This window comes from Helicoverpa armigera, chromosome 14 (genome assembly GCF_030705265.1).
Source record: "Helicoverpa armigera isolate CAAS_96S chromosome 14, ASM3070526v1, whole genome shotgun sequence".
In the NCBI taxonomy this organism is placed as follows: Eukaryota; Metazoa; Arthropoda; class Insecta; order Lepidoptera; family Noctuidae; genus Helicoverpa; species Helicoverpa armigera.
Window position 1 is genome coordinate 939,906 of NC_087133.1, and position 27,094 is coordinate 966,999.

Genomic DNA, 27,094 nt, shown 5'->3' on the forward strand with positions numbered 1-27,094 from the left:
AACGATAGTGTTTTTACTTTTTTCCGCGGTGTTGCGCCGGCGCCTAATATCCCCACCGGGGAAATGAAGGGGGGTTGACAACATTTTGTAAGCGTAAGTATGCAGGAAGGAAATAGTAACTGACACAGTTGATTTATTGTTGTATGTAAATGTAAATAATTGCAAAATGATTCCGTGAAGAAAATTATGAAAATTGGGTTTTCTGCGGTGAAAGGCGGTATTCAAATATTGTGTGTTCCAAAGATTAATGATAGAGATAATTGCACATACTGACATATTTCCGCTTTTTCCATACTTAAGTATGTATGTCACTTAGTACTTACTAACTTTAGATGTTCTTTTATTTTAACTAACTTTAAATACCATATAGAATAGTATTAAAAGAATCAACTGCCAGTCCATGGTTTAACTCTAGAGTCAGGGTCCACAGTGGATAGTCAAATTCCAGAGCTTTCAGTAGAAAAAATATTTTTAACATACCTAAATATAACGATTGATACAATCTTTAAGAAATATGAATAATACCTAATATTCAATATGCAAACCAAATGTTGCCGATCAATGGCTATAGAGAGTGAAATGATTTGCGCGTGCGCAGCGGACGGTTGCAGTCGCTTGCTTGTTTACTACTGCAATATTATACCTACGACTTATCTATTTATAGTTTATATACATACATACATAGTTTTGTTCTTATAAAAAATCGAATAAAAATTGGAATTGATACCCTCCTCCTCCTTGCCAGGGTTGCGGGATTGTTCGAAGGAGTTACCGCGGCTCTGGTACATAAAGAGCTTAAGAAGGAACATGGTGGATTTATCCCCGCTCCTACATCCGCTTGCACATATTTTGGCAAATGCTGTTGTATATACAAAATTATTACAAAGCAGGAGTATGGTTTTGAATAATATAGGTAGGTAACGACGTGGTGTGTCTTAAAAATACTGATCCGATTTAAATGATTTTCTTTAGTCTGGCTAGTTCCTGAAAATAGCATACTTAGGTATTCTGTCTGTGGTAGTAGTAGGTACACTAGTATTAAATGACTTATTAATCTTCTGGATAAAACAATTCAAGTTGCGAATGTTAAAGACATGATTATCAGCAACTGCCACAGATTGACAAATTAATAAATTTGTGATTACGCAACGCAATCGCTCGCTGTATCTCTGCAATGTGCATTCACTTTTAATATCCGACTGCGCGAAGAAAAGGAAATGTGAATTTTCTTAGCAACTCACGCTTGATATTTATTGGTACAAGGTACCTGATATAATGAAGAGAATGAGGAGCCTTTCTTTTTGTTTGTTTGTACCATAAAACCTAAAAAACTAGTAGTGTAACTCCAGTAGGGCTCAATATCGTTCTGGACGATAATAAATTAGATGTTATTAGTCAAACCGTCTTCCTGGGCATCATCATTGACTGTAAATTGCAATGGGGTGCCCACATCTCACCACTGTCGAAAAGGCTGAGTTCCGCAGCTTATGCAGTCAGAAAAATAAGACAAGTAAAAAACAGAACTCGGCCCAAACTGAACCTATGTATAGTTAAATTGAATGCGAAAGGCAAATAAAACATGAGAGAGTACATAAGAGAATACATAAGAGAGTATATAAGATAATAGATAAGAGAGTATATAAGAGTGTACATAAGAGAATACATAAGAGAGTACATAAGAGAGTACATATGAGAATACATAAGAGAATGCATAAGAGAATACTAAAGAGAGTATATAAGAGTGTACATAAGAGAATAGATAAGAGAGTGCATAAGAGGAGTACATAAGAGAGTACATAAGAGAATAGATAAGAGAGTACATAAGAGGAGTACATAAGAGAATACATAAGAGAGTACATAAGAGAATACATGAGATAGTACATAAGAGAATAGATTAGAGAGTAGTTTCTGTTGGACGAGTAAGATGAATAAGAATGGGGGGGTCTGGACCCCTGGACTCCCCCCTTATATAAGTCCATGGTGCAACTAGTGTGACTTTTCATAGGACCCTGTCTAGGGTCACCGATTTGAAGCAATAGGTGTGACGAAAGCTACATTTGATCCACATGCAGCAGGCAGCAGCTTCTGGTAATATATATTTTAGGCTTACAGGTTTTCTGATGAAAGGATGCAGATGTTTTTGAAATCCAAAAGACGCGCTATGCGACCCCCACTCTAGCTGCACCATAAGCAGCTGTACCACAGAGGCAGCGATGAGACGCCCAGATCCAAAGTGCCAGAAGCAAGGTTGAGTACAGAGGATACCTAACTGTAATAGGCTTAATTGATGCGAATTTCATATGTTTGTCAGCTCGATACATGATAATCAGACAGTCTAATTAAGTATCTTATGTACCTAAACAAAATAAACACTGTAGACTAAATTGATTACAGCGACATCATCATCTCCCTGCCCTGTTCCCAAGTCATTTGGGGTCGGTGCAACATGTCTTTTTCTTCCATTCCTCTCTGTCAGACGTCATACTTACATTCACTCCCTTCTGCTTCATATCCTCTTTCAGGCAATCAATGCATCTTTTCCTCGGTCTACCTCTGCCTCTCCATCCTTCCACATTCATACTTAGCACACTCTTTGTAGCATGCGTTTCACACCGTCTCATCACATGCCCCATACCACGACAAACGCTGACCTCTCATTTTTTCTGTCACTGGCGCTACTTTCAGGCTTCCTCTGATATACTCATTCCTCACTTTGTCCATTCTGGTAACCCCACACATCTATCTCAGCATTCTCATCTCTGCGACATGCACTCTTTTCTCATCCTTCTTTTTCAATGCCCAACACTCTGAGCCATACAGGACAACAGGTCTTATTACGGATTTGTAAATTTTGCCCTTCAGTTTGAGGGGCATCGGTGGGTCACAAATGGTGCTTGTTACCTGTCGCCACTTCATCCATCCAGAATTGATCCGATGCGTAACGTAACTGTCCACCTCACCGTCACTTTGGACGAGTGAACCAAGGTACCGGAAGTCGGAGCAGACTGGTAGGGGCATGCCGGCTAGGGTTATGGTCATGGGTCTTGATAAACCGCCAAAATCGCAATGCAATGGTACTCTGTTTTGCTCTTGCTGACCTTTAAACCCACCGTCTCGAGTCTTAGCCGCCATGCCTCCAATCTGCTCTGGACCTCTGGCCCACTCTCCCCCACCAGAACAATGTCATCGGCGAAAAGCATACACCAGGGGACCTCCTCCTGTATGTCCGCTGTAAGGGCGTTCATTAACAATTTTATTATTTGATTACAGCGACATCTATAGCAGAAATGTTTACTTTTGTCCACATTTACTACCGCTCTCTATCGGCAAACCAAAGAAACAAGAACACAATCAATAAAATCAAAGCCTTCTTCCCTTCATAGTTCTATTTATAACCACCAGAGGCGCTGCAATCGCGTCGAAAAATTACATTACGGTTAACATCTTTTCTCTCTTTCACCCACTCATTGATAGTTGACGCTAGAAAGAGATAGCTAGAATCGTGTCAATGGAACGTAACGTAAACACGAGTTGTCAGTTGTCGAACTAAATTCCACGGTAGCGGGTTACAGAACGGTTTTTAACTTTAATTTTATTTGTAACATCGTGTATATAAAACAATATTAATTAAACAGTAATTATGTAGGTCTGTGTTACTTCAAAAGTGTTGTTCAGTGTGTTTTTGTGATACATTTACACGTTTTGTGTGATGCCAAGCTGTTGAAATAACGGTATTGTTGAGCTGTGAACTGGTGTGGTATCAAAACGAACACACCTAGTAAATGAAGCCCGTTTTTGTGAATAAAAAGTACAGGATGCAACGCGTGTGATTTTCGACTGACACTATTCACGGTAAGAGATATTTGTATCGTACTTAAAATACCACGAGCAACTGTTTTGTTATTGCAAAATAGGGTCATTTCGCCTGTTGGCGACCATTTAGTGCAGTTGGCAAGTTTGACGGCGATAATAAAAATGCTCCAGCACTCATTTCCATGTCAAATTTGTGTAATGTATTCCTTATATACTCTATTTTAAGATTAACTTTCAGTTGTATTAGAAATATTTTACGTTTTCTATTTAAATCGATAAACCTCAGAATTAGGCGTTTTACCCAGTTTGCGTCCACAAAATCCAATTCGCGTCCACCCATGGTCCAGTTCGCGTCCAGCGGCTTTGAAAAGGAATATAGGGGTGAAATTGTTAAGAATTAATAAAGAAAGATTGTATTTGAACAATTTCTTTATTTAACAATAAACTTAATTATTAAAAATCAACATTATCATCATTTAAAATTCACTTTAAAAAATAAAAATAATTCTTCTCAACATTGGTTTAAGTAACTTAAAATAAGATTAAACAGTACATTTTTTTATTAAGATATATACGTGGTTATAATTATAATTATAATTTAAATATTTAATTATAATTTAATTATAACCACGTATATATCTTAATAAAAAAAAATGTACTGTTTAATCTTAATATATTAATATGTAATTTCATTTAAGATAAGTTCTTCGAATACAGGAAAAAAGAAGGAAAAGACAACATACACAGAAGAAGATTTAAAGAAAGCATTAAATGATATTCGAGAGAAGAATAAATCGATAAAAAAATATTCAAAGAATATGCTACCTTGTCTGATAATTTATTGACTCAACAATTCTTTTAGTTGTATGTTTAGACAAAATTGTAATATTGTTTTGTTAATTTAATATGGCCAAAAACTTACTATAATCAACGCGGGTCTTTCCCTGTGATTTTAGGGTAAAATTAACAGAACTGATTATTGTTTATTTTTCAAGTTGCAAAATTAATTGCCTAATTTTAAGTTACTTAAACCAATGTTGAGAAAAATTATTTTTATTTTTTTTAAGTGAATTTTAAATGATGATAATGTTGATTTTTAATTTAAAATAACAAAAAAAATTAAAAATTTACTGTTTAATCTTAATATATTAAACAGTACCCATGTTTTAATTATTTTTTATAAGCAAGTATTTAACGAAAACAGTGGACGCAATTTGGTTTATTAGTATAGAGGATAGTTTTAGTTCGCGTCCATTGTGGACGCAAAGTGGAAGTTTTGTAAAATTCGATGTAGTAATTCGCGTCCACCTTGTTTTATTCGTTAAATATAAAAAACATTACCAAATTCATAAAAAACATTATACCTTTATTCATCATTAAACTGTAGAAATAGCTATCTATCCTAAAATTCACATAAAACAATATAAAACTTACCATCAAACACGCCGCTGCACACTAATTTTTATCTAAAATTCAGCGTGTTTGCGCTTTCTTGTTGAAGAGCCTAGACTAATTATTTTTTCTAAAAGGATTGGTTGGACGCACAGAACTTTTGTCTATCTGTGCGTGCCTCTTATACATTAACGTATTAGCGGTAATGATCTTTCGTTTGATTGGTGTGTTAATTATCTTGTTTTCGAAGTTTTTTTAAAGGAGATCGGCAAAATGGACGCGAACTGGGCGATGGTCGCGAACAGGCGAAATGACCCTAGTCCGACGTAATTATTACGACATTCCTTGATCTTATAATCATTATTATCTGTTTCTTCATTTATTATGCTGTAATATAGAAACAAACAACTGAATTATGATTTTCTGCCAAATTCAAATTCTTGTTCCATTCAATTAGTTTTTTTTTGTTACGGTAAAATAAGCACAGGCAACTGTTTACATTCATCCTTACATGAAAAAGTTTGATAGACTTTTCAACAGGATAAGGTCAATATTTCTCACCTATGATTCATAAAGATAAATAGCAGACTTCGAGAGTTAAGCAAGCCGCGACCTTGTTGCAAAGGTCCCCATTTGCCATTCTCCACCGGTTTGTCACGCACGTTTGTCAGTCTGTGAGAGAAAACACCTAAATTATTACTTAAATTATTCATGTCAGTATTGTAAACTGTTCAGGTTCTCTTGTCAATTATCGTATCTATTCTTATGTTAATCATTTATGTAAAGACAACGGTATTTTTACCTACTCTGTGAATGTCTGAGGAACTCGTAGCCAAGTAACACTTACTGAGTCGATCGATCATAAGCTTAAGTAGTTTTCAGCTCTTTCGGTCCGTGGATGGGTGACCACTATGTGATGATGAGTTCCTCCATGTTTCGGAAGGCACGATAAATTGGTAGGCCCTGGCTGTATGTATGTATAGTCCGAAGCCAAAAAGTCTGACAAGTAGTCTTAGCTGTTCAGATAGGTAGTTGCTCCATGTAAAACACTGGTATTCCCTGCAGTTTAAACTGTAAGCCAACGCGAACATTTGCGAAAAGGCTAGGCAAATGGTGTTAGCGCCAAAATTACTCCCGAAGCTATTTTCGGGCAGCCATGGAGCCAGCTTTTGTTTCAGTGCAAAACCCCAAACTTCTTGGTAGGCAATAAAGATTGCCATATCGTAATTTTTGCCATCTATCAAACACGTTTTGGTGGTTCAAAAGGTGTATTTCCTGGAACTTCTTAGGCTTTTGACTCACACCTACCTACCTGGGTTCCCAAAAACCCAAATCATGAACGATCCATTAAGTAATAATCACGTCGTCATTGTTTGAAAAATTAAGAACCTAATTAGGGGTACGTATTAATTTTGAACACCCATTTATTGGGACTTTAAACAGCTTAAAATAGTTTCCTGGAAGTTACAAAATATAACAATGACGTAAATAAATGGTATTCATAGGGGCTATGACTAATAACGAGATGCGGGAATCCGGCTTTCCAGTAGAACTGCTTTTGAGCTTACTTTAGATGCAGTATTTCAAATGTAATCCAGTTTTAAGTTTATTTTCCTCTGCCTTTAGAAAACGCCCTTTATCCACGTAGATAGGGACATGATCTTACATCATAAAACTGCTTGGCGAACGATATTTAAAAATAAACTTTTAAGTACCTACTCCTCCCTGTCGTATCCGCGTCCCTATCGTACTATTTCCGTATTTTTTCCAAGCTCACCATGCTAAATTACTCATCCACTTGACTATACATTTCCGATTTAAATCCGTCAAAACCACTACAATCCTTAGCTATCTCACATGACCTTCCAAAGCTGATTAAAATTCAGTCCACCACACTCATATACTTCAAAACAATCATAATAGATACCTATGTTAGGTATGTCACTTTCTTCAGCAACTCTTGGTCACACGAACCTTATTGGAAAGCCGGCAACAATGGCGATTGAGCTTGCCCGATATAGATAAACGGGTTCCGTATAGATATATCCGTAGCCCGTAGGTCACATGGTTATTTATCAATACACTATAGATTCTGCCCGCAGATCGTCCAATGGGAACTACTGCACTCACCCGGACGAAAAGTAGTCAGTAACCTTCCTCGATAAATGGGCTATATGACACTGAAAAAAAAACTGACCAGTAATTCCTGACATTAGAGCAAACAAACTCTTCAGTTAGGTATTTTAGTATAGAGATAGAATTCGTAACATAATATTATGAAAGATCAATTGATGTTAATGTTGATATTCGGCACGGACTCGAATTTGATGCAGTTATGCAAATATTGTGTCGTATCGTTGTATCGGTCACAAAACGAGTTCTGCCTACAACTGGTTCCATTTTATGTGGTATCAGATTTGGTAGAATTAATATTATCAATCGATGCTTGTTTACGACTTGCTTAAAACATAAACCATAAGAAAACCAGATGAATAAGTACAGAGTACGGTATGGTTGCGTGAACCTTGCTTGTACAAAAAATAGGCTTTTACAAAAGAGGCAAAGTTTAAGTACACAATCCAACTTCGCATACGATCTTAGAGTGAAAACCTCGTAAAAAGGATTCAGAAATAAGATGTGCACTGCGACGTTTTGTTTTCAAAAAGGCAATAAAAAATTAACTTTTGAGGTTTTCACTCTAAGACAATGTAACAAGTTATCACAAAGATCCCTCCCGTATTGTAACGAAACCGTAAAATTACATAGTGTATCCTACAGCATGTTTGTCAAGCAATCAACAGTGTAAACCTTTTAAAAGCTTCAATACATTTCTAAAACCTTTTACTTACTATAACATAAAATACTTTCTTCAAACGACGACTTTTAGTTCCACGTGTTTATTCGAAAGCAAGATCTAACAAAAGTTGATTTGTTCTGACCGAGACGAGCAATCGATAAAAAGACTTGGTCTTTCATGGTGTACTTCGCCAATTTCATGCTTAGAGAAAGAATGATTTGCAGCAGCATGTAGTATCAATGGGATTGTTAGAAAGAGTTACCGCAGTTTTGGTATACAAAGGGCTGTAGAATGAACAAAGATGTCTTTTACATGGTACAAGTCTTTCACGTCTTCCTCAAAGGTCGTCTGTTGATTTAAAAAAAATAACTGTGTGTCTCTAGTACAACCAAAGTGTGATGATATGAAATGCGGGATTGTAGGGTCTCAGCTTAGAATAAGATTGCAGTTCTCCAAGCCACACTTTGTTCCACATCACGTTAGTCCAGGTCTAGGTCGTTAGTCCCACTAACTTTAAAATATAATGCTGATGTTAAAATAATAAACCACATCCACGAGAGACGTCTATATAAAAACTGTCAACAAGCATTTGTGTCTGCTCATTTTTTCGCTTCCTTCGCTTCCGGATGCCTTAGTCTTAAATGGTTATCTGACTTGATAAACAAACTAGACAGCTTATTCTTTCTTCCGTTTTATCGTGATAATTAATATTTTACTACCTATTAGGCGCTACATTATGTGATAGTGCCATGTGTTCTGAAGGTTACCTTAACAAATACGACATAATGCAAATTTTTACAAGAAATGCTGGGCCACATTTCGCTAGCTAGTCATTACCGCAGTAGAAATATCTTTGTGTTGTCCCATAACTGCAGATGGCGAATCTCGAAACTATCTTAAGATGGCGCCGAAATCGCTTCGCAAATGGTACAGTGTAGCACATAAACTTCCTCTTTGCAAATCTGTGTACAATTTTATCAGGAAACATTTTCAAAATTAAACCAGAAGAACCCCTAAAGACCGTGAACTAGGTAGAACACTTTCTAGATGACCTGTCGGTTTACTACGCGGCCCCCATTCGAGACCCAGACCAGATACAAAGGCTCGTTGTCTGCACACAAAAGGCCTCTAAACGAGTTCCGAACATATAAATCTTTTAGTACAACAGTGAATTTTATTTGCTGTTATAGAGCTCTCCGAACGTGCTATTTTTAGAGATCTAGCTAATGTTTGATTGACTGATTGAAAGTATTTTGAAGAGACCAAATGTAATTGAAATTGTAAGTAATTTAGAAATGTATGCTGAATTTTTTGCAGCACGTCTTGACTAAGCAATCAGACTCCTATTTGACTTCCTTCGTCTTGTAATTAATTGTGACCATATACCCTAACAGGCATTTACCAACCATTCTTTAGAATCTTTCCTATATTTGCAGTGCCTTTGATTGTTCGAAGCAATTACTTAATTAATGACTTCCCGCGAGACCACTTAGGGTTCAGTAATTAACAGCAAGCAATTGTGAATGTTTCATTACTAAGCTCGGCATATAATTAAAAGATGTTCAAATGGCTATAAACTTCGTCTGGCTTTGCCGACTGCATATTCTTGTGTAAATATGCTGAAAATAGCATAGTTCCATTAGTCAACTCATAGAAATCATAAACTTGAAAATTTTGCCTTATCTAACCTAAACCTTGCTGTTTAGATAGCTTCTGCCTTACAGTAAAGTTATCATAAATCTAAAGAATCAAACTTTTAGTTGGTCTGATACCAGCCGCTTAACCTGATGTTATTATGTGTGCGCTCTACCAGTTGATGGTATTTAATTTAGAATCCATAATTGTGACATAAATTACCTGTATACCAACAACTGTAAATATTATGGTACGACTTAAAGTATCGAGTACCATTCATCTCCATGCTAATTTATAAGCCCGGCCTAAACTATCGGCCAACTAAAAGCTTGCAGTGTGTGGGAGCTATGCGTAACAGGATCTCAAATAAAGCTTATACTATTCAGTCTCGAATCAAGTATTCAATCCTCGTTTGAACAAACAAACAAATCAAGCCAAATCTCTCAGAGATTTCGTGATACAAACATAACGGGTGTTAGGGGACAGGCAGAGACGGTAGTCCAAACGTTACTGCAGTGACCGAGTTTACAACCAGTAGATGCCTGCATAATTAGCGAGCTATGGAAACCGGTTCATATGAAAATACTTGAAGTTGACGACCTGGGAAGGGCGATGATTCAAAATGTCCGTCATGATGGTATTTTTTTGGCTTAAAATTGGATAGAGAGGAGGAAAGTCTAAGATCCAAAATTGAAGAATTAGTGTTTTTCATTTAAAAATGAAGATCACTTTAGTTTCATGACAGTGTCTAAAGATAATATAATACTTACTTTACCGTACTTACCCATGGTATTTTTTACGCCAAACAAACCTAGACCAAGTTAGCGTTTTACTCTATCAATTCGACATTCGAAAGTGTCTGGTACATACCTATAATTATTGAATGAACATTAGATCATCAAAAATACCAGTTTCAGTCATTACAATCACGTCTATATTAGTTACGGTGTTCAGTATAGTGATACTCAAACTTTTATTCATCTTTAATGGCAAATGGCAAAGTTTTGTTTCTTACAAATAAACTTAAGCCGACTCCAAAATAGTTGGGAAAAGGCAAGGCAGATAAAATAAACATGCTCCTAGTTACTTAGATAGTGTCAATCGTGCATTACTGTAAATAAACTAAATATGCCAAACTCGCAAAAATAAAAACGGCAACTTTGACACGATCGCCCAGTGTAGGTCAAGGTTTGAGAGACGCTGTCTTCGCAAAAAATTCAAACTATCGGCGTTTTTAACTAAAATAGAAATAGAAATAAGAAAGAATAAATATAGACAACATCTCAATCAGTCTATCACTTTGTCTAGGTCAATTTATAATACCGCAGAAGAAATCGACCATTCTATTGACGTCTTAACATCAGCTATAAAAGAAGCTCAAACAAAAAGTATACCAACATCAGCCGGTGTCTCCGAGCCCAAGCTGTCTAGGCGAATCAGAAATCTTATAAAAGATAAAAACCGTAAACGTAAACTTGCACTTAAGGAATCAAATCCCTCTATCAAGAAACTTATGTTCTCTGAAGTAAACTGTCTCCAGTACCTTATTAAGGATGCAGTGAAAAAACACAACGACGCTCAATGGAATAATCGCCTCTCTAAAGTTGATAACCCAAGTTCCGACATATGGCGAGTAGTCAAAAAAATTAAGCAAAAACCGTCTGTTATTCCATCTCTAAAACGCCTCGACAATAGTGTAACCACATCCACATGCGAACAGTGCGAGGTCCTAGCCGACACTTTTCTTGCCAATATGCATCTTACCTCAGATTTTACAACAGAGGCAGATATTGAAAGAGAAGTTGGATCATCTGTCAACCTGATTAATGATTCTGCACCCAAAGAACTTCTTCTTCCTGTCAGGCCTAAAGAGTTAAGGTCTCTACTAAACAAGTTAAAGAGTCGTAAAGCTCCCGGGGAAGATGGTTTGACCAACATTCTTTTAAAGAACTTGCCACAAAAATGCTTGGTCCTGCTTACCAAACTTTTTAATGGCTGCCTAATGCTTTGCTATTTTCCATCGGCTTGGAAATTAGCAAAAGTGATTCCCATAAAGAAACCTGGTAAAAATGAGAAAGATCCCTTCAGTTACCGTCCCATTAGCCTTTTACCGAGTCTGGCTAAACTATTTGAATCCATCATATTATATCGCCTACAGAGATGTACTAACAACTTAGTTTTGGCAGAACAATTCGGCTTCCGTAAGAGCCACTCCACTGTCCAACAGTTGGCACGAGTATCTGAGCACATATCCCACAACTTAAATCGTGGTCTTTCTACCGGGATGATCTTATTGGACATAGAAAAGGCGTTTGACTCAGTCTGGCACGCCGGACTGCTACATAAACTTGTGTCGCTAAAATTACCTTTATCCCTTGTTAAACTCATACAGTGTTACTTGACTGGCAGAACGTTCTCGGTATTTATATCTAACGTCCACTCCAACCCCAAAACATCCCCTGCCGGTGTCCCACAGGGATCCATATTGGGCCCGTATTTATTTGTTCTTTTCCTAAATGACTTACCCAAGCAACCCCACACACATCTAGCCGTCTATGCAGATGACACTGCCACCTACACTACTTCCAAAGATATTGATCTCATAGTTAGCAGATTACAAATGTCGATAGGCTTACTTAGTGAATATTTCACTAAGTGGAAGCTTAAGTTAAACTCCAGCAAAACTGAAAGTATTCTTTTCACAGGCAAGAGGGCACTACCAACACGCTCTGTCTTAATTGATGGCTTCTCTGTACCCTGGAGTAAATCAGTAAAATATCTTGGTACTGTAATGGACAGTAAATTAAACTGGTCCAAAAATGCCGATCAACTTGTAAATAAAGGCATTAAAGCTATTAACGCCTTAAACCCGATTTTAAATAGGAAGTCTAATCTCAGCGCCGCCACTAAGCTACGAATTTATTCCTCCCTCGTCCGACCAGTACTGACTTATGCAGCCCCTGTCTGGAGCAGTCTAGCTGACACTAACTACAAAAAGCTACAGGTTGTCCAAAACAAGGCCTTAAAAATTGCGTACAGAACCCAGTTTAAAACAAATCTAAATCGCCTCCATAACGCCATACATTATCCACTTATTAAAACTTTTGTATTGAAATTAGCCAGTAAATTTTATTTAATTTCCAATCCACACCATCAGAACAGTCTTATTTCAAATATAGGTAAAAGCAGATTGAATAATCTATCGTATAGAAGAACTTACAATCGATATAGATTACCCCATCACTACTTCCTTACTACGTCACCGCACCGATAAACTCGCTACCCGCGTACGCGCGTCGATGCGACCGATCGCCGGCCGCCTCGTCATACACGGCGCTCGAGCAATTCACTATTGATGTACGGATACCCACTTCCCTCTTGTTATTTAGTTTTATTGTTAGTTAGTTATATTTTTTTAGTTTTTAGATTGCAAATATTTGCTAGTAATCATTGTTTGATATAAAGTGTACATAACAAGTTCCACTTTACGCTATACTAAGATTATAATAATGTAAGTATAAGTTTGAAATAGTGCATTAAAATCAGGTTTAAATGTTGATAAAGGTGATGCAGCCTAAATAACAACTTTCCTCAGTGCGTGAACAATTAGAATAAGATCTTTTTGTATTCCAAGTGTATTTTTTTTGTGAAAATAAAGACATTTTAAAACAAACAAACAATGGCAAATGGCAAAGTTTTGTTTCTTACAAATAAACTTAAGCCGACTCCAAAATAGTTGGGAAAAGGCAAGGCAGATAAAATAAACATGCTCCTAGTTACTTAGATAGTGTCAATCGTGCATTACTGTAAATAAACTAAATATGCCAAACTCGCAAAAATAAAAACGGCAACTTTGACACGATCGCCCAGTGTAGGTCAAGGTTTGAGAGACGCTGTCTTCGCAAAAAATTCAAACTATCGGCGTTTTTAACAACAACACAACACAACCAGTTTTCAAACGCTACATTTTAACATTACCTGAATGCTAAAATATTCAAGATGTCTGCCAATATGTCAATGTGACTCAGATGATGTGGTTTAGCGGTTTTTTTCGTTTTGTAATCGATAATGTTAAACTTGAATAATGTAGAATGGAGTGGTTTAAAAAATATAATGTAAGTCTACTAAAAAGATTTCAGAATGTGTAAGTGTGAGATACTGTTTTTTTTTGTGGAAAATCAAAAAGAAAGGTTTTTTATTTAGTAGGTAATAAATTTACGTAAGTAGGAAGAAAGGATATTTTTTCAATAAGACATGTTATCAAAAACCACATTTTGACATAAATAGGAAGAACTTTAACCATATATTCAATGGAATCGACGCCATTGTTTATTATATTATTACTAATAATACATTAATTGTTCCCTTATACCTAACAATAAAAATACAATAAACTATTATTTTACCCGATAAACCCAAATAAAACCTAAAGCAATTAAGTATTTAAAATTATTTGCCTGTTAGCGACAATCTTTGAAAAATATTTTCCTTCCCTATTACGCAGAGTGAATGAGAAAGAGGCATGATTCATTCTGAACGAAGTTTGCTTATTAAAAGGAAAATATTATCACTAAATTAAATCTTTACTCAATAGTTAGCGATAATTTATTAAATTCATATTAGCATTTTTAGATCATGCTCAAAATAAAAACATGAAAATATAATAACATCAGAATTGAGACCCTCCTTCTTTTTGGTAAGTCATTTAAAAAGCATAGACATGGAATCAAAACATATTCGTACATTTCCGAAGTTGCGGAGAAATGGGGAAACTAAAGTTTACTCCAACTTAGTGCTCATTATATTACCCATAGCTAATTAGTATGCACATTTAGCCAACCAAAATCGAAATTCTTTCGGCAGAGAAGGCACGGCAATTGCATCTCCGATTCGTAAAATTCTCTCATCTGCCTGGGCTTTTACCAACTATGGCTTCCACTCTAACTGGATGCAGCTGAGTACCAGTGTTTTACAAGGAGCGACTGCCTCTCTGACATCCTCAACACAGTTACCCGGTGGCAACCTAATTCCCCGTGGTAAGACTGTTTGCCAGACTTAATAGCTGACCCATAAAGAATAAAGACTGCAAAAGATATTCAAATGACAGTTCATAAAATTCTCTTAGATTTCAAATAGAACTGGAAGCAAGATTCATTTAATTTTCCACACCGATGCAATCAAAAATTTCATTACTCTATCACATCTAGACCACGATTGCAAACAATAGAATTCCCACACATTGCCATATCGAATGGAATCAATAAAAAGAAAATTAAGAGTGACATGGTTATTGCTGTAATTAGTAATCCATTGTTGCCTTTCTCCAACGGTTTAGATCTTGTAAGATTTAGAATAGTTTGCAATCTGAGCTTAGTTCGTGGTTACTTATTAGGCTGATGCTAGGTTAGCGAGTAGGGCACGGGTCATATTTCAGTTACTAGCAGCGTTGAATTGTGGTCATAAAAATGAATACGCGGTTAAATTGAGAACCTCTTGCTCTCGTGGAGAGCTGTGATTTCAAAATCGCAGCTCTCCACGTTCTGATGTTGATGAATCAACCAAATTAAAATGACGTTCTTGTATTTTACTAACGAAAAAACTTATAAGAACAGAGCTTTACTAAACTATGATTTTTCTGCTTTATAATTTGGAGCAACTTCAGAAAATCCTTAAAGTAATTATCTCTTCTCTATTATTCCATAAGTAGGTAGGTATGTATTCAGCTCATTATTCAATTTCACTGTAATTCTCTAAAACAAATAAAACTGACTCTGTTCTTGTAATCAACTATGACGTATTCATAAAATTAAACTAACACAGTATTCACCTTTCTACGAACATATTTGTGCAATACTATACAGATTGAATGCTTAACATTTGTATCCGATCACCAATGCATAGCAGTTCTCGTCAAGGTCGCCAAGATTCTCGCGTGCTCTCAAGAATATTCATAGGAAACTATTTAATGCATTAAGCTTTGATTGGCTGAGGAAGTTTTTAAATATTTCCAATAAAGTGTCAAAATGGTTTTGGGAGTCACGATATTCATAGAGTAGGACGATCTGGAGGTTTGTTCTTACCAAGGGGTATTGGTTAACCCGGGTAACTGGGTTGAGGAGGACAGATAGGCAGTCGCTCCTTGTAAAACACTGGTACTCAGCTGCATTCAGTTAGACTGTATGTTGACCCCAACATAGTTGTGAAAAGGATAGGCAGATGATGAGTATGATTTGGTGGTATGTAAAAATGTAATCACAGTTTCCTACAGCTTTTTCAAATGTCTAGATATCACGGTTTATGAGATACAGAAAAACCGAGGGATAGCATTCATTTCCATTATCTAAGGGAAGCTAAGAATACATGTGATCGATTAAATAACTACAAGTCTTTATAATGTGCATTCGTTTTCTCATTTGCAGTTCTGACGTAATAAGCGTTTCTAAGTTAACAATTGTATTACTTAAGCGGTTCAATGTTTTTACCAATAAAGCATTAGTAAGAAATTGACATGTGTAACGTTTTAATCAGATAGTTAAATAAGGGGTTCCGCATATTAATATTGGGATTGTATACCTTTTTTAGGGTTCAATTTGAACTTAGTAAAGTTCGCGCCTATGGAGGAGGATATAGGGGGAGACCTATGTTCGGCAGTGGACGTCCTATGGCTAAGATGATGATGATGATGATGAAAGTTGTTAAGATTTTTCTGAGATGATGTGAAAGACGCCATGCTGGCTGGAAAGAATATCACTTGCTTGTGAGAAAATATCCGATAGAGGAGCTTAGAAGAAGCCATGCTGACCCCTATTTATGTTGTAATATAAGGAAGATATCGCGTGCGTGTATATGCGACTTTTTCTTAAGACAGCATTAATGAGCAGCGCAATTCTTAATCATATGATCTGAATTACAAAATAGTTATTGGTAAGCGATTAATCAATCTTACCATACTAAATACGCATTAATAGACTTCTAAGGAGTGACAGCGATTCTGATGTTTCAAGATTTTTTATCTGTTTTTTATGAGAAGAAATTATCGAATAATCAAATATTCTCCATTTGAGTAAACACTTAACTAAAGTTAAACAATCTTGATACTTAGGACTTTTTTTCAAAAATACATATTAAACATATAAACTACTGCTTACAAGAATGTTTCAATTAATTAAGTACCTAATTGTTAATCATTTATTGCATTGATTTTAGCTGCATTTTATTTTTAAACTGAGTTTTTAAATAAAAAGTCATATTAAAATTGTTTTCTTTTAGTTAAGTGCTGAGCATTTTATTTTAACCATAATTAATCAACATAGTAACCTAACCTATGTTGATCCAAAAATATTTTGAGGACCATCGGAGACTTATTAATACTAGTTCTCGTATAAATTAATATGAACGAACACGAGCTTGTACTTAATGTTCTGCGTGTAACGAAACCATATCGCGATCTATTTCGACGCCAACGCCATCTGGTTATGTTAACTGCAATCAAAACGGGAGGGAGTTTTCTTTGAACATTTTGGGGACAGTTACCTTTGCTTTTAGAAGCTACGTAAAAAATCTTACCAATACTTTTTATGAAGTTATCTGGCCGATTTTTACCAATTATCTTGTCAATGAGTTAAGCAGTTAAACTGTATAAATTCTGTTTCAATTTCTTCTGTTTTGCAGAAAAGTCTAAACCGTTTTGCAACTGCACTTACGTCTGTAAAAATGTTTGAATAATACATAATTTCAACATGGTCGATAAAAACACCATTCTTTCAAGCCTAGACCATTGTCCAAAGACTTTCTTTTTCTTCCTTTGCCTATTATGAAACGAACAATTGGTCAGCCGTCGTGACGTACCAGAATGAAGCGTTAACTTCTGTTGCACAACTCAGTGAAAACTTAACCTGTAAGTGATGCTATACAAAACATCTCATCAAAAATAGGTGAAATAGAAAGTTAAGAAGATGCTGTATCTATTAAAAATAAGATAACTGAAACTAGTCACTGTATCGTTTAAAAATAGTGTCTGTAAAGCGTAGATCGTTTTTTTCTTGTTATTTTGAACATAAACACATTTTATCGATGTATAAATTGAGACTTTCTTAAGGGTCCAAAAATTGGATCTGTAATTTGCCTAGACTGGAGCACACAGGTAGACTTGAAAAACTTAATAAGGTTCTTGATCTCATCATACTTAAAAAAATAAAAGGAAAAACAGAACTTAGTACAGACCAATCTAATATTAACCTTCCATTATTGTGATAAGGTTGAAAATCTATTTAAAAAATTGACAGATTGATGTAAGTATTGTGGATGCGCTCTTGTCTGTACATAGTTGTAATTTCGTCCAAATCGAAGTTACGTCGTGACAATCGATCGGACAGTGTGTGGCAAGCTTTATGCCCACAATCACCACTGTTCCATCAAACGTCGTGAGTCGATGCAAACGTGAGGAAATCTAGTCATTGTCATGCATAACAAAATCTCATGTACTTGTGTGGTCCTGGGAACTTGAGGCTATTTAGTGCTTCAGGGAGGAATGGCCCAAGTACTGCTGTCTGCACTGACTGGCATTTAAGATTTTGAGGATCTATCTTTGCTCACTAATGTGATGTTACCTATAAATCATTTAGAAGCTGGTGTCCGGTTAATCTCAAATTAAGTGAATGTATAATACTAAGTAGGTTGTTTAGTCTTTGGACATCGTCTAATATAACTAAGTACGAAACCCACAAGAAAATGTACACTGCAAAAGTTGTGACAAGGTTGACAGATTGTCCTAATTTGGCATTAAATAATGAGACATAAATCGGTATTGTACTGCGGGTTAATTCAACCAGAATATCTGAATCAATGACCTTATAAAGGTCGCCGGAAGACGCTGGATGCAGGTCGCCTCCAACAGGTATCTGTGGAGATCTAAGGGGGAGGCCTATGTTCAGCAGTGGACGTCCTATGGCTGAGATTATGAATGATGATCTGAATCAATGAACCGAATATTATGTAAACAAGAGAATCAAAGAGTTGTTGCATTATCTTCATTACAATGACATCAACACCTTCATAAATGAGCCTTATCCACGGAACAGAATCAGCTGGTAAGTATAGTTAAAACAAATAATGTTTTAAATTCATATTCGCACGATGTTTACAAACGGGTCACCCGATTCCCATCATTGTTGCTAGATGTTAAATGAATATGTTCATCGATAATATTATATGGTTATGGCTTTGTTTCCATAATATCTGGTTTGTGATCGTAATGACCATCCTTGCCTTGCTTTCAATTGCGGCGATACACCGGAAGGTCAATGGTTTTCATAGTTGGGTTCGAAAGTCAGGTATACTGGACCCTTAGGACCAATAGAAAGTGCAAGCGCACTGTCGATGTAGTATCGTACTTTTTTACTTTGTTATAATATTTAAAATCAACTGACAGGTCGGTGGGATGAATATAAGCCATCATCATCATCATCATCTCAGCCATAGGAGGTCCACTGCTGAACATATGTAGGCCTCCCCCTTAGATCTCCACAGATACCTGTTGGAGGCGACCTGCATCCAGCGTCTTCTGGATATACGCCATGCGATGTGAATTTTGGTTGTTTTGAAAACATTATCAAATAAAAAATGGGTACACTATAATTTTTTTTCTTTCGGTTTGCTAAAAGAAAAAAAGCATTCCTTGGCTGTAAAACGCCCTCTTTCTCTTTCGAACTTGGCCGAAAGTGGTGCCATTAAGTATTCAGAAACCTGTACGGGCACATTGGGCTTTCTGTGTCACGACTCTGTAGATCCAGACAGGAAACAAAAAGTGACTAAGCTTAGTATTGCCGGTTTGGTAACAAGTTTCGGACTGCCCTTTGTTCAAAAATGCGGTTTCCTTCTTGTTATTTTTTCGCCAAAACTGACTACCTGTAGGTAGGTCTTTTAGGTATGTAACTGCTAGATGTCTTGTTATATGCTGTCAAGCTAGGCTTTCAATAATTGTCAAATAAACAATAGAGGTTGGGAATACACGAATGAATCTGTATGTTCAAAAACAATGGTGCAAATCCAGTGAATGACCCTATGTCGATATACTCAAGAACCTAAAGTGAATAAGATCAAGTCATAGTCGATGAATTTCACCACTTCTATCAGTTTTATACTATAAGACCTTGGCGCCGTAACAAGTCCGAGAAACATAAAATAAATATTGCATGGGAATCCACAATTATTCTCACAGGAGGCAATAAAACTTATCGACACTACAACATGGTCAAATCACAAAACAAGCCACAATCATATAACACCTTTCAATATAAATAAGGAAATGCTACATGATCACATTTTTGCTGTAAATAGGTACGACTTCTCATTTCCTACAAGTAGTGTAGGAGCTGGTAATGCGCCTACGTTTCCTATCTGCGCTTACGCAAGCTTTGGTACTGTGGTGACGTTTTTGTGTTCTATTGAGGAATGGTGTTGAACTACTTTTACTTTGGGAGTGACATGATATAAATAAATCTCGCCTGTGTACCTAGGAGCTAGCTAAGATGCAGGCCTTTAACAATGCTGTTAATACGAATTATGTCAGGACAATTCTGTAAGTTGTAATAGTGTTAAAAACTGTCACTTGAACATTCTTACAAGTGATTTTAGCTGCACCTCTTATTTCTTCAGTTCTTGCTTCCCTGAAAAATGGACTTGAAATGACCCCAAAATCTGACCTCGGTGTTCGGAAAAGAACTGTTAATTCTACTTGATCAAAACTGCATTGGTTTTTATGAGTATTCGAAATAGTTTTAACGAGTGATCGCGTGAGTTGATACGGTCGTGTGTGAAGTAACATTGAAATAATTTCATAATATTTTTACGATTTGATTTGTCGATAGTGTTGCCCGATTAGAAACGAATTGGAGGCGTGACACTGAAACTGTATATCAAATAATAAATCTAGTTAACAGTTGATAAAATAATGTTTGAATGCTGGGAGAAAAGGAAAAGCAGCAAGAAAAACAAGATGATAGTAATCGATCAGAAATAATTCTGGATAAAGTAAAAAAGAGGTTCAATGTATTATATAAAAATAGGCATAAGACTTCATCTTGGGTAAATGCCGTGATAAATTATACAAAGGGGCATGCACCAGTAACATTTTAAAAGCTTGAATTAGCTGTCCTAAGCGATACATTTGTAGGTATATAAATAGTAGGTCGAAGACAAAATCAACTTTTGCTGAACGGCCTTGCCAAGGCTGGGCAATTTCAAAGTAAAATTATATACTTAAACCTAGATATACATAGTTTCTTATCTAGGCAACTTGTACGCAGTAGGTAGTTAATCTAACTATGTATAATAATTACATAAGCATACAATAATGTTAATAAAGCACGTCTAGACGATCCGGCGATAATTAATTATGTTCTACAAGCGTTGTAATGCTATAATAAAGAATTATTGTTGGAACATTCGTCACGTATGTGTGCGATTGTGAAACAAAACTGATATGGACAGATGTAGGAAGCATATTTCCTTTATTGTTAAAATTACATTTTTCGTAATGCATTTAGGCTTTGTTCATATATGATACGGCTCTTTAGACTTGTATTTACTAATAATAGTCTCACTTCTAGTAGTAAGCCGTCGTCTACACACTGAAGAGTCTATCTGTTTGTTTGTTTGCTTGAAAGCTATAATCTAAAGAAGTACCGGTCTGATTAAAAAAAAAAATTCAGTTTTAGATATCCCATATATCGAATAAGGATATAGGCTATTTTATCTGGGTTCGTGCACAAGTACCCACAGGATTCGGGCGAAACCGCTGGCATAAGCTAGTTCTGTATATCAACGCTATCAAGTTACTACAATTGCTTCTTCTAAATTGGCAGTTTCCAGATTTATCTTTACATACAACCCAAAATTTTCATTCAACGGTGTCTTGACCACTGTTTCTTTAATACCCAGTCTTCAATACTCAATGGAACCATTCAATGTTTTGATAATTGATTCTTGATTCTTCAATACCCAGTCTTCAATACGCAATGGAACCATTCAATGTTTTGACCATTGATTCTTCAATACCCAACAGAGTTGAACATGTTTAGCACCATAACCAAACCCGCGCATTATTGCGGTTGACCCGGCCACCGTTACACCACCACAACATTATACTACAGTTATTTGTACAGCTGCACAAAGCGAGGAAGAAATTATTCGCTCGTTTGTAATTCAGGTTTATATCATCGGTGTTTTATTGAAGATATGGCTGTGATAGGATCTCGTGAAGTAAGAAGGGTTAAGGAGGATGAGAAAAATGCCCCTGAGGGTCTCGATTCCAGCAAAGATTGCGGTGCCAAAACAAATAATGTATTTACGAAAATTATTAAGAAGTCCATAGCCAATAAAAGAGTATGTAATGCGAATCTAAAACCCTAATATTAAAAAAATATATGAAAGTTCATGGTTGGTTAGAATCAAGTAAGATTAACTTTGATGAGTATGAAGATTGATTAAATACTGTAAGAATGCATGCCAGAAATTCGATTCGCAACATTTCTTTTGTAGCAGCTTAAAAGGTTTTAAATATAGATGTTTCCACTTCCATAAACAGAACTAATTTATACGCATAAGAAAACGTTTTAATAACGACCATTACAAGTTTCTTCATCTATGACAAGTTTCTAGTTTCGGAACAAATGACAGCCGATTGACCTACGGGTCTGAGGCAATCTAGATTTATGATATGGCTGTTTAGACGACTGTTAGGACATCACGGAAGTTTGTACTGTACTTGGAGCTGTAGGGTTAGGCATATTGACCTCAGTACATGAGGTAGTCACCCAATCGAAATCATCGCCAATTCTTGAACTACACATACCTAAACATGAAAGTAGAAGTATACAGCAAACTGTGGGGCTTCTTTCTTGAACTAAATCCTTTTATCAATATGATCTCCATTTCCTCAGTTGGAGTAACACTTTTCTTAGCATAGTTTAGTTCCTTACCTAAACAGACGCTCCTCCTATTGGAGACACTTCTATATTCAACGCTCCATCTACATAATCCTTTAGTAACCCTTTGATTAATACCATAGAATCTATCTGGCCATTTGAAATATCCTCGGTCTAAGAATATATCGGAGTCATCAAGTCTGCATTGGAACTTGTTCTATCGTTTGCGTTTAACTTATCTTGCGATGCTTCTAACAGGTTACCTGTCATCGTTTACGTAACCTGTTTACCTCATCTTGGAGTTAATGGAGTAGGCCTACGGGGCCTACCTTTGAATTTAAGTGTTCTGGACTACAAATTATAATTATAGGCACATCTATCATCATCAAGTTTTAATCTGTAATGTCTTCATCAATAGAACTTTTTTCTTCTTTTTATTGTCGTGTGTTTATCCTGTGAAAACTAAATGATCGTCTTATCAATCTTTGCCCAGATTGCTGCTGGACACAAGTTTCTCCACAGAAATCTCCTAACTTCACAAATTTTATGAGAGAGTTCGGAATAGTAATGCAAATATAATTATGTAGGTTTTTAACTAACGCTAATGATGTATGAGATAACAAAAACAGTGACCCGAAAAAAGACCTCAAAAAAGCACATTAGCCTATTTTTGTATCAACCGGTAATCACACTGCAAAGAGCAGCAAACAATAAAATTACACCCAAAAGCTTAGATAATAATCCTTTAAACAATTACCTAATAAGTCACACAAAAAACCACATTACCCTTGAAAACAAAACAATGCGTTAATTACTTTGTTTAAAACAAAAACCGTGTATGTACATTTAAGTATTTGTACACGATCACACGGGATCGCAAGTGTGTCGTTTCGTAGTGACGTAATTGTGCGAAACATAGAGTTGTGCAACTCATTGTCTGCAGATCTGGTTCGCTTTTTGTTGGTTACCATGTTCTGGTTATTAACAAACATTTTTATGGAGTCAAGCAGTGCTTGATGGAGTAATTGGGTAACTGTTAAAGATTAATTGTGATTGCTTTAGTTTATTTCCTTGTTTTTACTGTTAGATAGGTACTTGGCTTGATTGCTACCATTTGAAGGAACGATTGCCGATTTAATGAATTACAGTTAGAGTATAAACTTCCCTATTGATTGGAACCTTACCTACACGTAATAGGGAGTTGGTAATCTAGCCCAGGGCTAAATGATTGACGTCAATGGTTGCAAAGAATTAGGACAGGCCGGTTTCCTCACGTGTTTTGCCGTCGCCCATTTTAGAGAGTAATGGGACCTGACTAGAGTCTTTAATTATTATGAGTCTTAAAATCGACTGTTTCTCTCGCACCCTGATTTAGTTAGCCTGTGCTTTCCCAGGATTTAGTCTTATTCCGTGTCATATTTCATCTAAATCAGCTTTCTTATGCCACACTTCATAAGATTAGTCATGATTGAAATTGAAACCATGATTGTAAAAAAGAGCGTCCATTTTGAAAGTTTGAACATCTAAGTTTGCATATTAGATTCATCTTTCTAACACTTCCCGTTTCTATGAAAATATACTAGATGTAACTGACCTAGGTAACCCTTAAAGAAACCAGGCTTTCACGCTAGGTCAGCTAGATGTAATGTAACATTAAATATTGTAATGTGTCCTGGAAGTTGTACATTTGTCACACAGACCCGTTCCGTGCAGTTAGCTCTGCAGTCGGAGTTGAACTCCATGTTAATAACGTATCTAACTTGAACCGGATTTTGCAACGTATGTACATTTATTTTTTTGATGTCATTATTAGAACAAGATAAGTACCTATATGAGGTTTAGAGAGTGGTTTGTCGAACTATAGAATGGAAAATTATAAATTTAAAAAAACCCCCGACCCAAAAAAAGTACGCAATAATCATGACAAAAGGTTAAAAACGCTAAACCCTATAAAAAGCAAAAATAACTTTTAACACTACGTAAACTAAATTTTGTCGTGTCGGGGGACCGCTCTAATTCATTACTTTAGATACGTGTTTTTTTTTTAAACGAATGTTGTAATTAGGTAGGTATCATTTGATTTATGTAAGTATTTATGAAGGTAAAAAGCGGTCCCCCGACACGTCAAAATTTAGTTTACGTAGTGTTAAAAGTTATTTTTGCTTTTTATAGGGTTTAGCGTTTTTAACCTTTTGTCATGATTATTGCGTACTTTTTTTGGGTCGGGGGTTTTTTTAAATTTATAATTTAATTTTATTTCATGCTTTTTAAAGGAGCTCCTTAATTTTTCCTTCTTTCATTTAATTTATTTTATCTTAAGATGGGGTCGCTATATGCGATCTCGGCCAAAGGAAGCTGTTTAACAATCCTCATGACAAACTGGCTCTGGGAGAATTGCACAAATAGAGAAACAATAAAGATTAACCTTTGGACATTCTAGATTTTCAGCAAAAATATAAATTGGTTTATCCGTTTCATTCCGGCATTCCAGGGTTTCATCCGCCACATCCAATTTCCAGCATCAGGTTCTCGTCAATTAGAAACATGAAGAGAACTCGTCAAGACAAATTCAACGAGCCCAAACTCGATGGGTTTACTAAAAGGCAGTTCAGGGTTACGTCTCCTACCTTCGTGCCCTAACAGCAGACCAGCTCAGTGGTTCCAAAAGACATTAGTGTTTCAAATTTCAGATCCCACATATACTTGCAAGTAAACTGAGCGTGTAACATTCCTATCACATCTAGCAAACGAGCTGATGATCTTGAAGACCTGAACCGATTTCCACCAAACATAGCTAAGAACACTCCCGACTGACATACCTTTTAAACAAAAAAAACCGCATTACAATCGGATCATCCGTTTGGGAGCTACGATGCCACATACACACACACACACACACACACACACACAGACACGTCAAACTTATAACACCCCGTCGTTTTTGCGTCGGGGGTTAAAAATCTTGCATAAAACATTTTTCATCTGGATGCCTAGGTTAGTGGATCCTGACGGTCCGAAAGTTTCAAAGGTTTTACAAAATTGGATGGTTCTCGTTTTTGCGGCTGCGATGCCCAAATGGTACGATTGTCGTCCAGCGTACTGACATTCACTTGTTTTCTTACAACTCTTGTAGCAGTAGCATTGACATTATAAAACATTAAATCTGTTAATACTTCGATTTGGTTACAAAACGGCGGTGGTCGGTGGTAAGCCATTCATGCGAATAGCTTTTTGTAGTCCAGTACAATTGGATCATAGTATATTTACAGTATTTCCTTTGGTGGTACATAATAAAAGCAGGCCGACAAAAGTTATTTCAAGGATTAATACGAACGAGTCCATAGATCAATTAATTAATAAAAATTAACGCTTTCAAAGCCAAAAACCATTAACCGACACTTCGACCTACTAATTTAAAATTAATAATTAAGAACCAATTAGTGACCTAATTGCTTTAAAACGTAGTGTAATTTGTAAATGAATTTTATCTGTCTAATAAGAATGGATTATGAAATAACGAGATCTCAATTCTCACGGCACACTTGACTAATTGCCGTGAACATAGCTATTCTGTGGTTTAGCGTAGAAATAGTATGTATATTATACATGTTATAACAAGACTGGAGATTAAGTATTTAAATGACTGGAGTTTTAGCTAAGTTAATATGATAGCCAGTTCCTATATTATTAAGTTAGTTAGTTTGTAAGACAGACTCCACGAAAAAGGAGCGGAGTTGTTATAGGTACTAATTCTATAGAATATCTCCGTTCATGGACGAGATGATTGAATAAAGAAATTCTATTGATTGCTTAAAAAACTTCAGAAAGGGCTAGTAAAAAAGTTCGCTCGAAAAATCTCTTCACAATGCCCATTCTCCTAAGTTATAAAAGCCTTTTCCGGTTTTAATTAAAAAAATCGTCAATGATGATTTCTCATATTATTTTAAATTTTTATTAATAAAAAAAAAACATGTTGATCTATTAAGAAGTAACTAGTATCTACTTAGGTACTTGCTACTTATTCAATTAAAAAACAATACATAGTAACTACTTACCTGATTATCCTGACGACCATAACACAAATTACCTCTTACCTATTACAACTCGGTTGCAACATATTATCCAATAACAAGCCGTTCAATTAGTTAGCTAATGAGGACGATTTTAACGGTGCCCTACTGACGAGACGGTCATGGCTACTGACCTGACAATTAACCTAGACTTAGGTAGCTGCGTATTAGGTACTACTTTGATGGAAACTATAGGTAGTGTGGTGTAAACATGTTGGTGACAGTTAGGTACTAAATATCACCCTGTTGCTGATACTAAGATCATTAAATAGATGTTATGTTAAAAAAAAATGTCTCTCATTTTGGTACTAGTTTAGTCAGACTGCAAGATGCAGTCGTATCTCTCAACTACTTACGGGTAGTCAGAAGCCAGTAAGTCTGACACCATTCTAACCAAGGGGTATTGCGTTGCCTAGGTAACTGGGTTGAGAAGGTTAGATAGGGCAGTCTTTCCTTGTAAA

The 27,094-nt window shown here is 36.0% G+C and overlaps 2 protein-coding genes across 2 annotated transcripts in view; one reads left to right on the top strand and one right to left on the bottom strand.

Moving 5' to 3' along the window:
- Positions 1 to 2,739: 2,739 nt before the first annotated feature.
- On the bottom strand, positions 2,740 to 3,132 carry LOC135117775 (uncharacterized). Its single transcript, XM_064037917.1, has one exon. It carries the CDS (start codon positions 3,130 to 3,132, stop codon positions 2,740 to 2,742), a length of 393 nt encoding a protein of 130 aa, XP_063893987.1.
- Positions 3,133 to 3,529: 397 nt separating this feature from the next.
- LOC110382206 (cadherin-87A) overlaps positions 3,530 to 27,094 on the top strand; it is a 56,827-nt gene continuing 33,262 nt past the window's right edge. The window contains exon 1 of the mRNA XM_064037758.1: positions 3,530 to 3,852. The gene's annotated coding sequence lies outside the window, so the exon portion shown is untranslated. The remainder of the gene's footprint in view (positions 3,853 to 27,094) is intronic.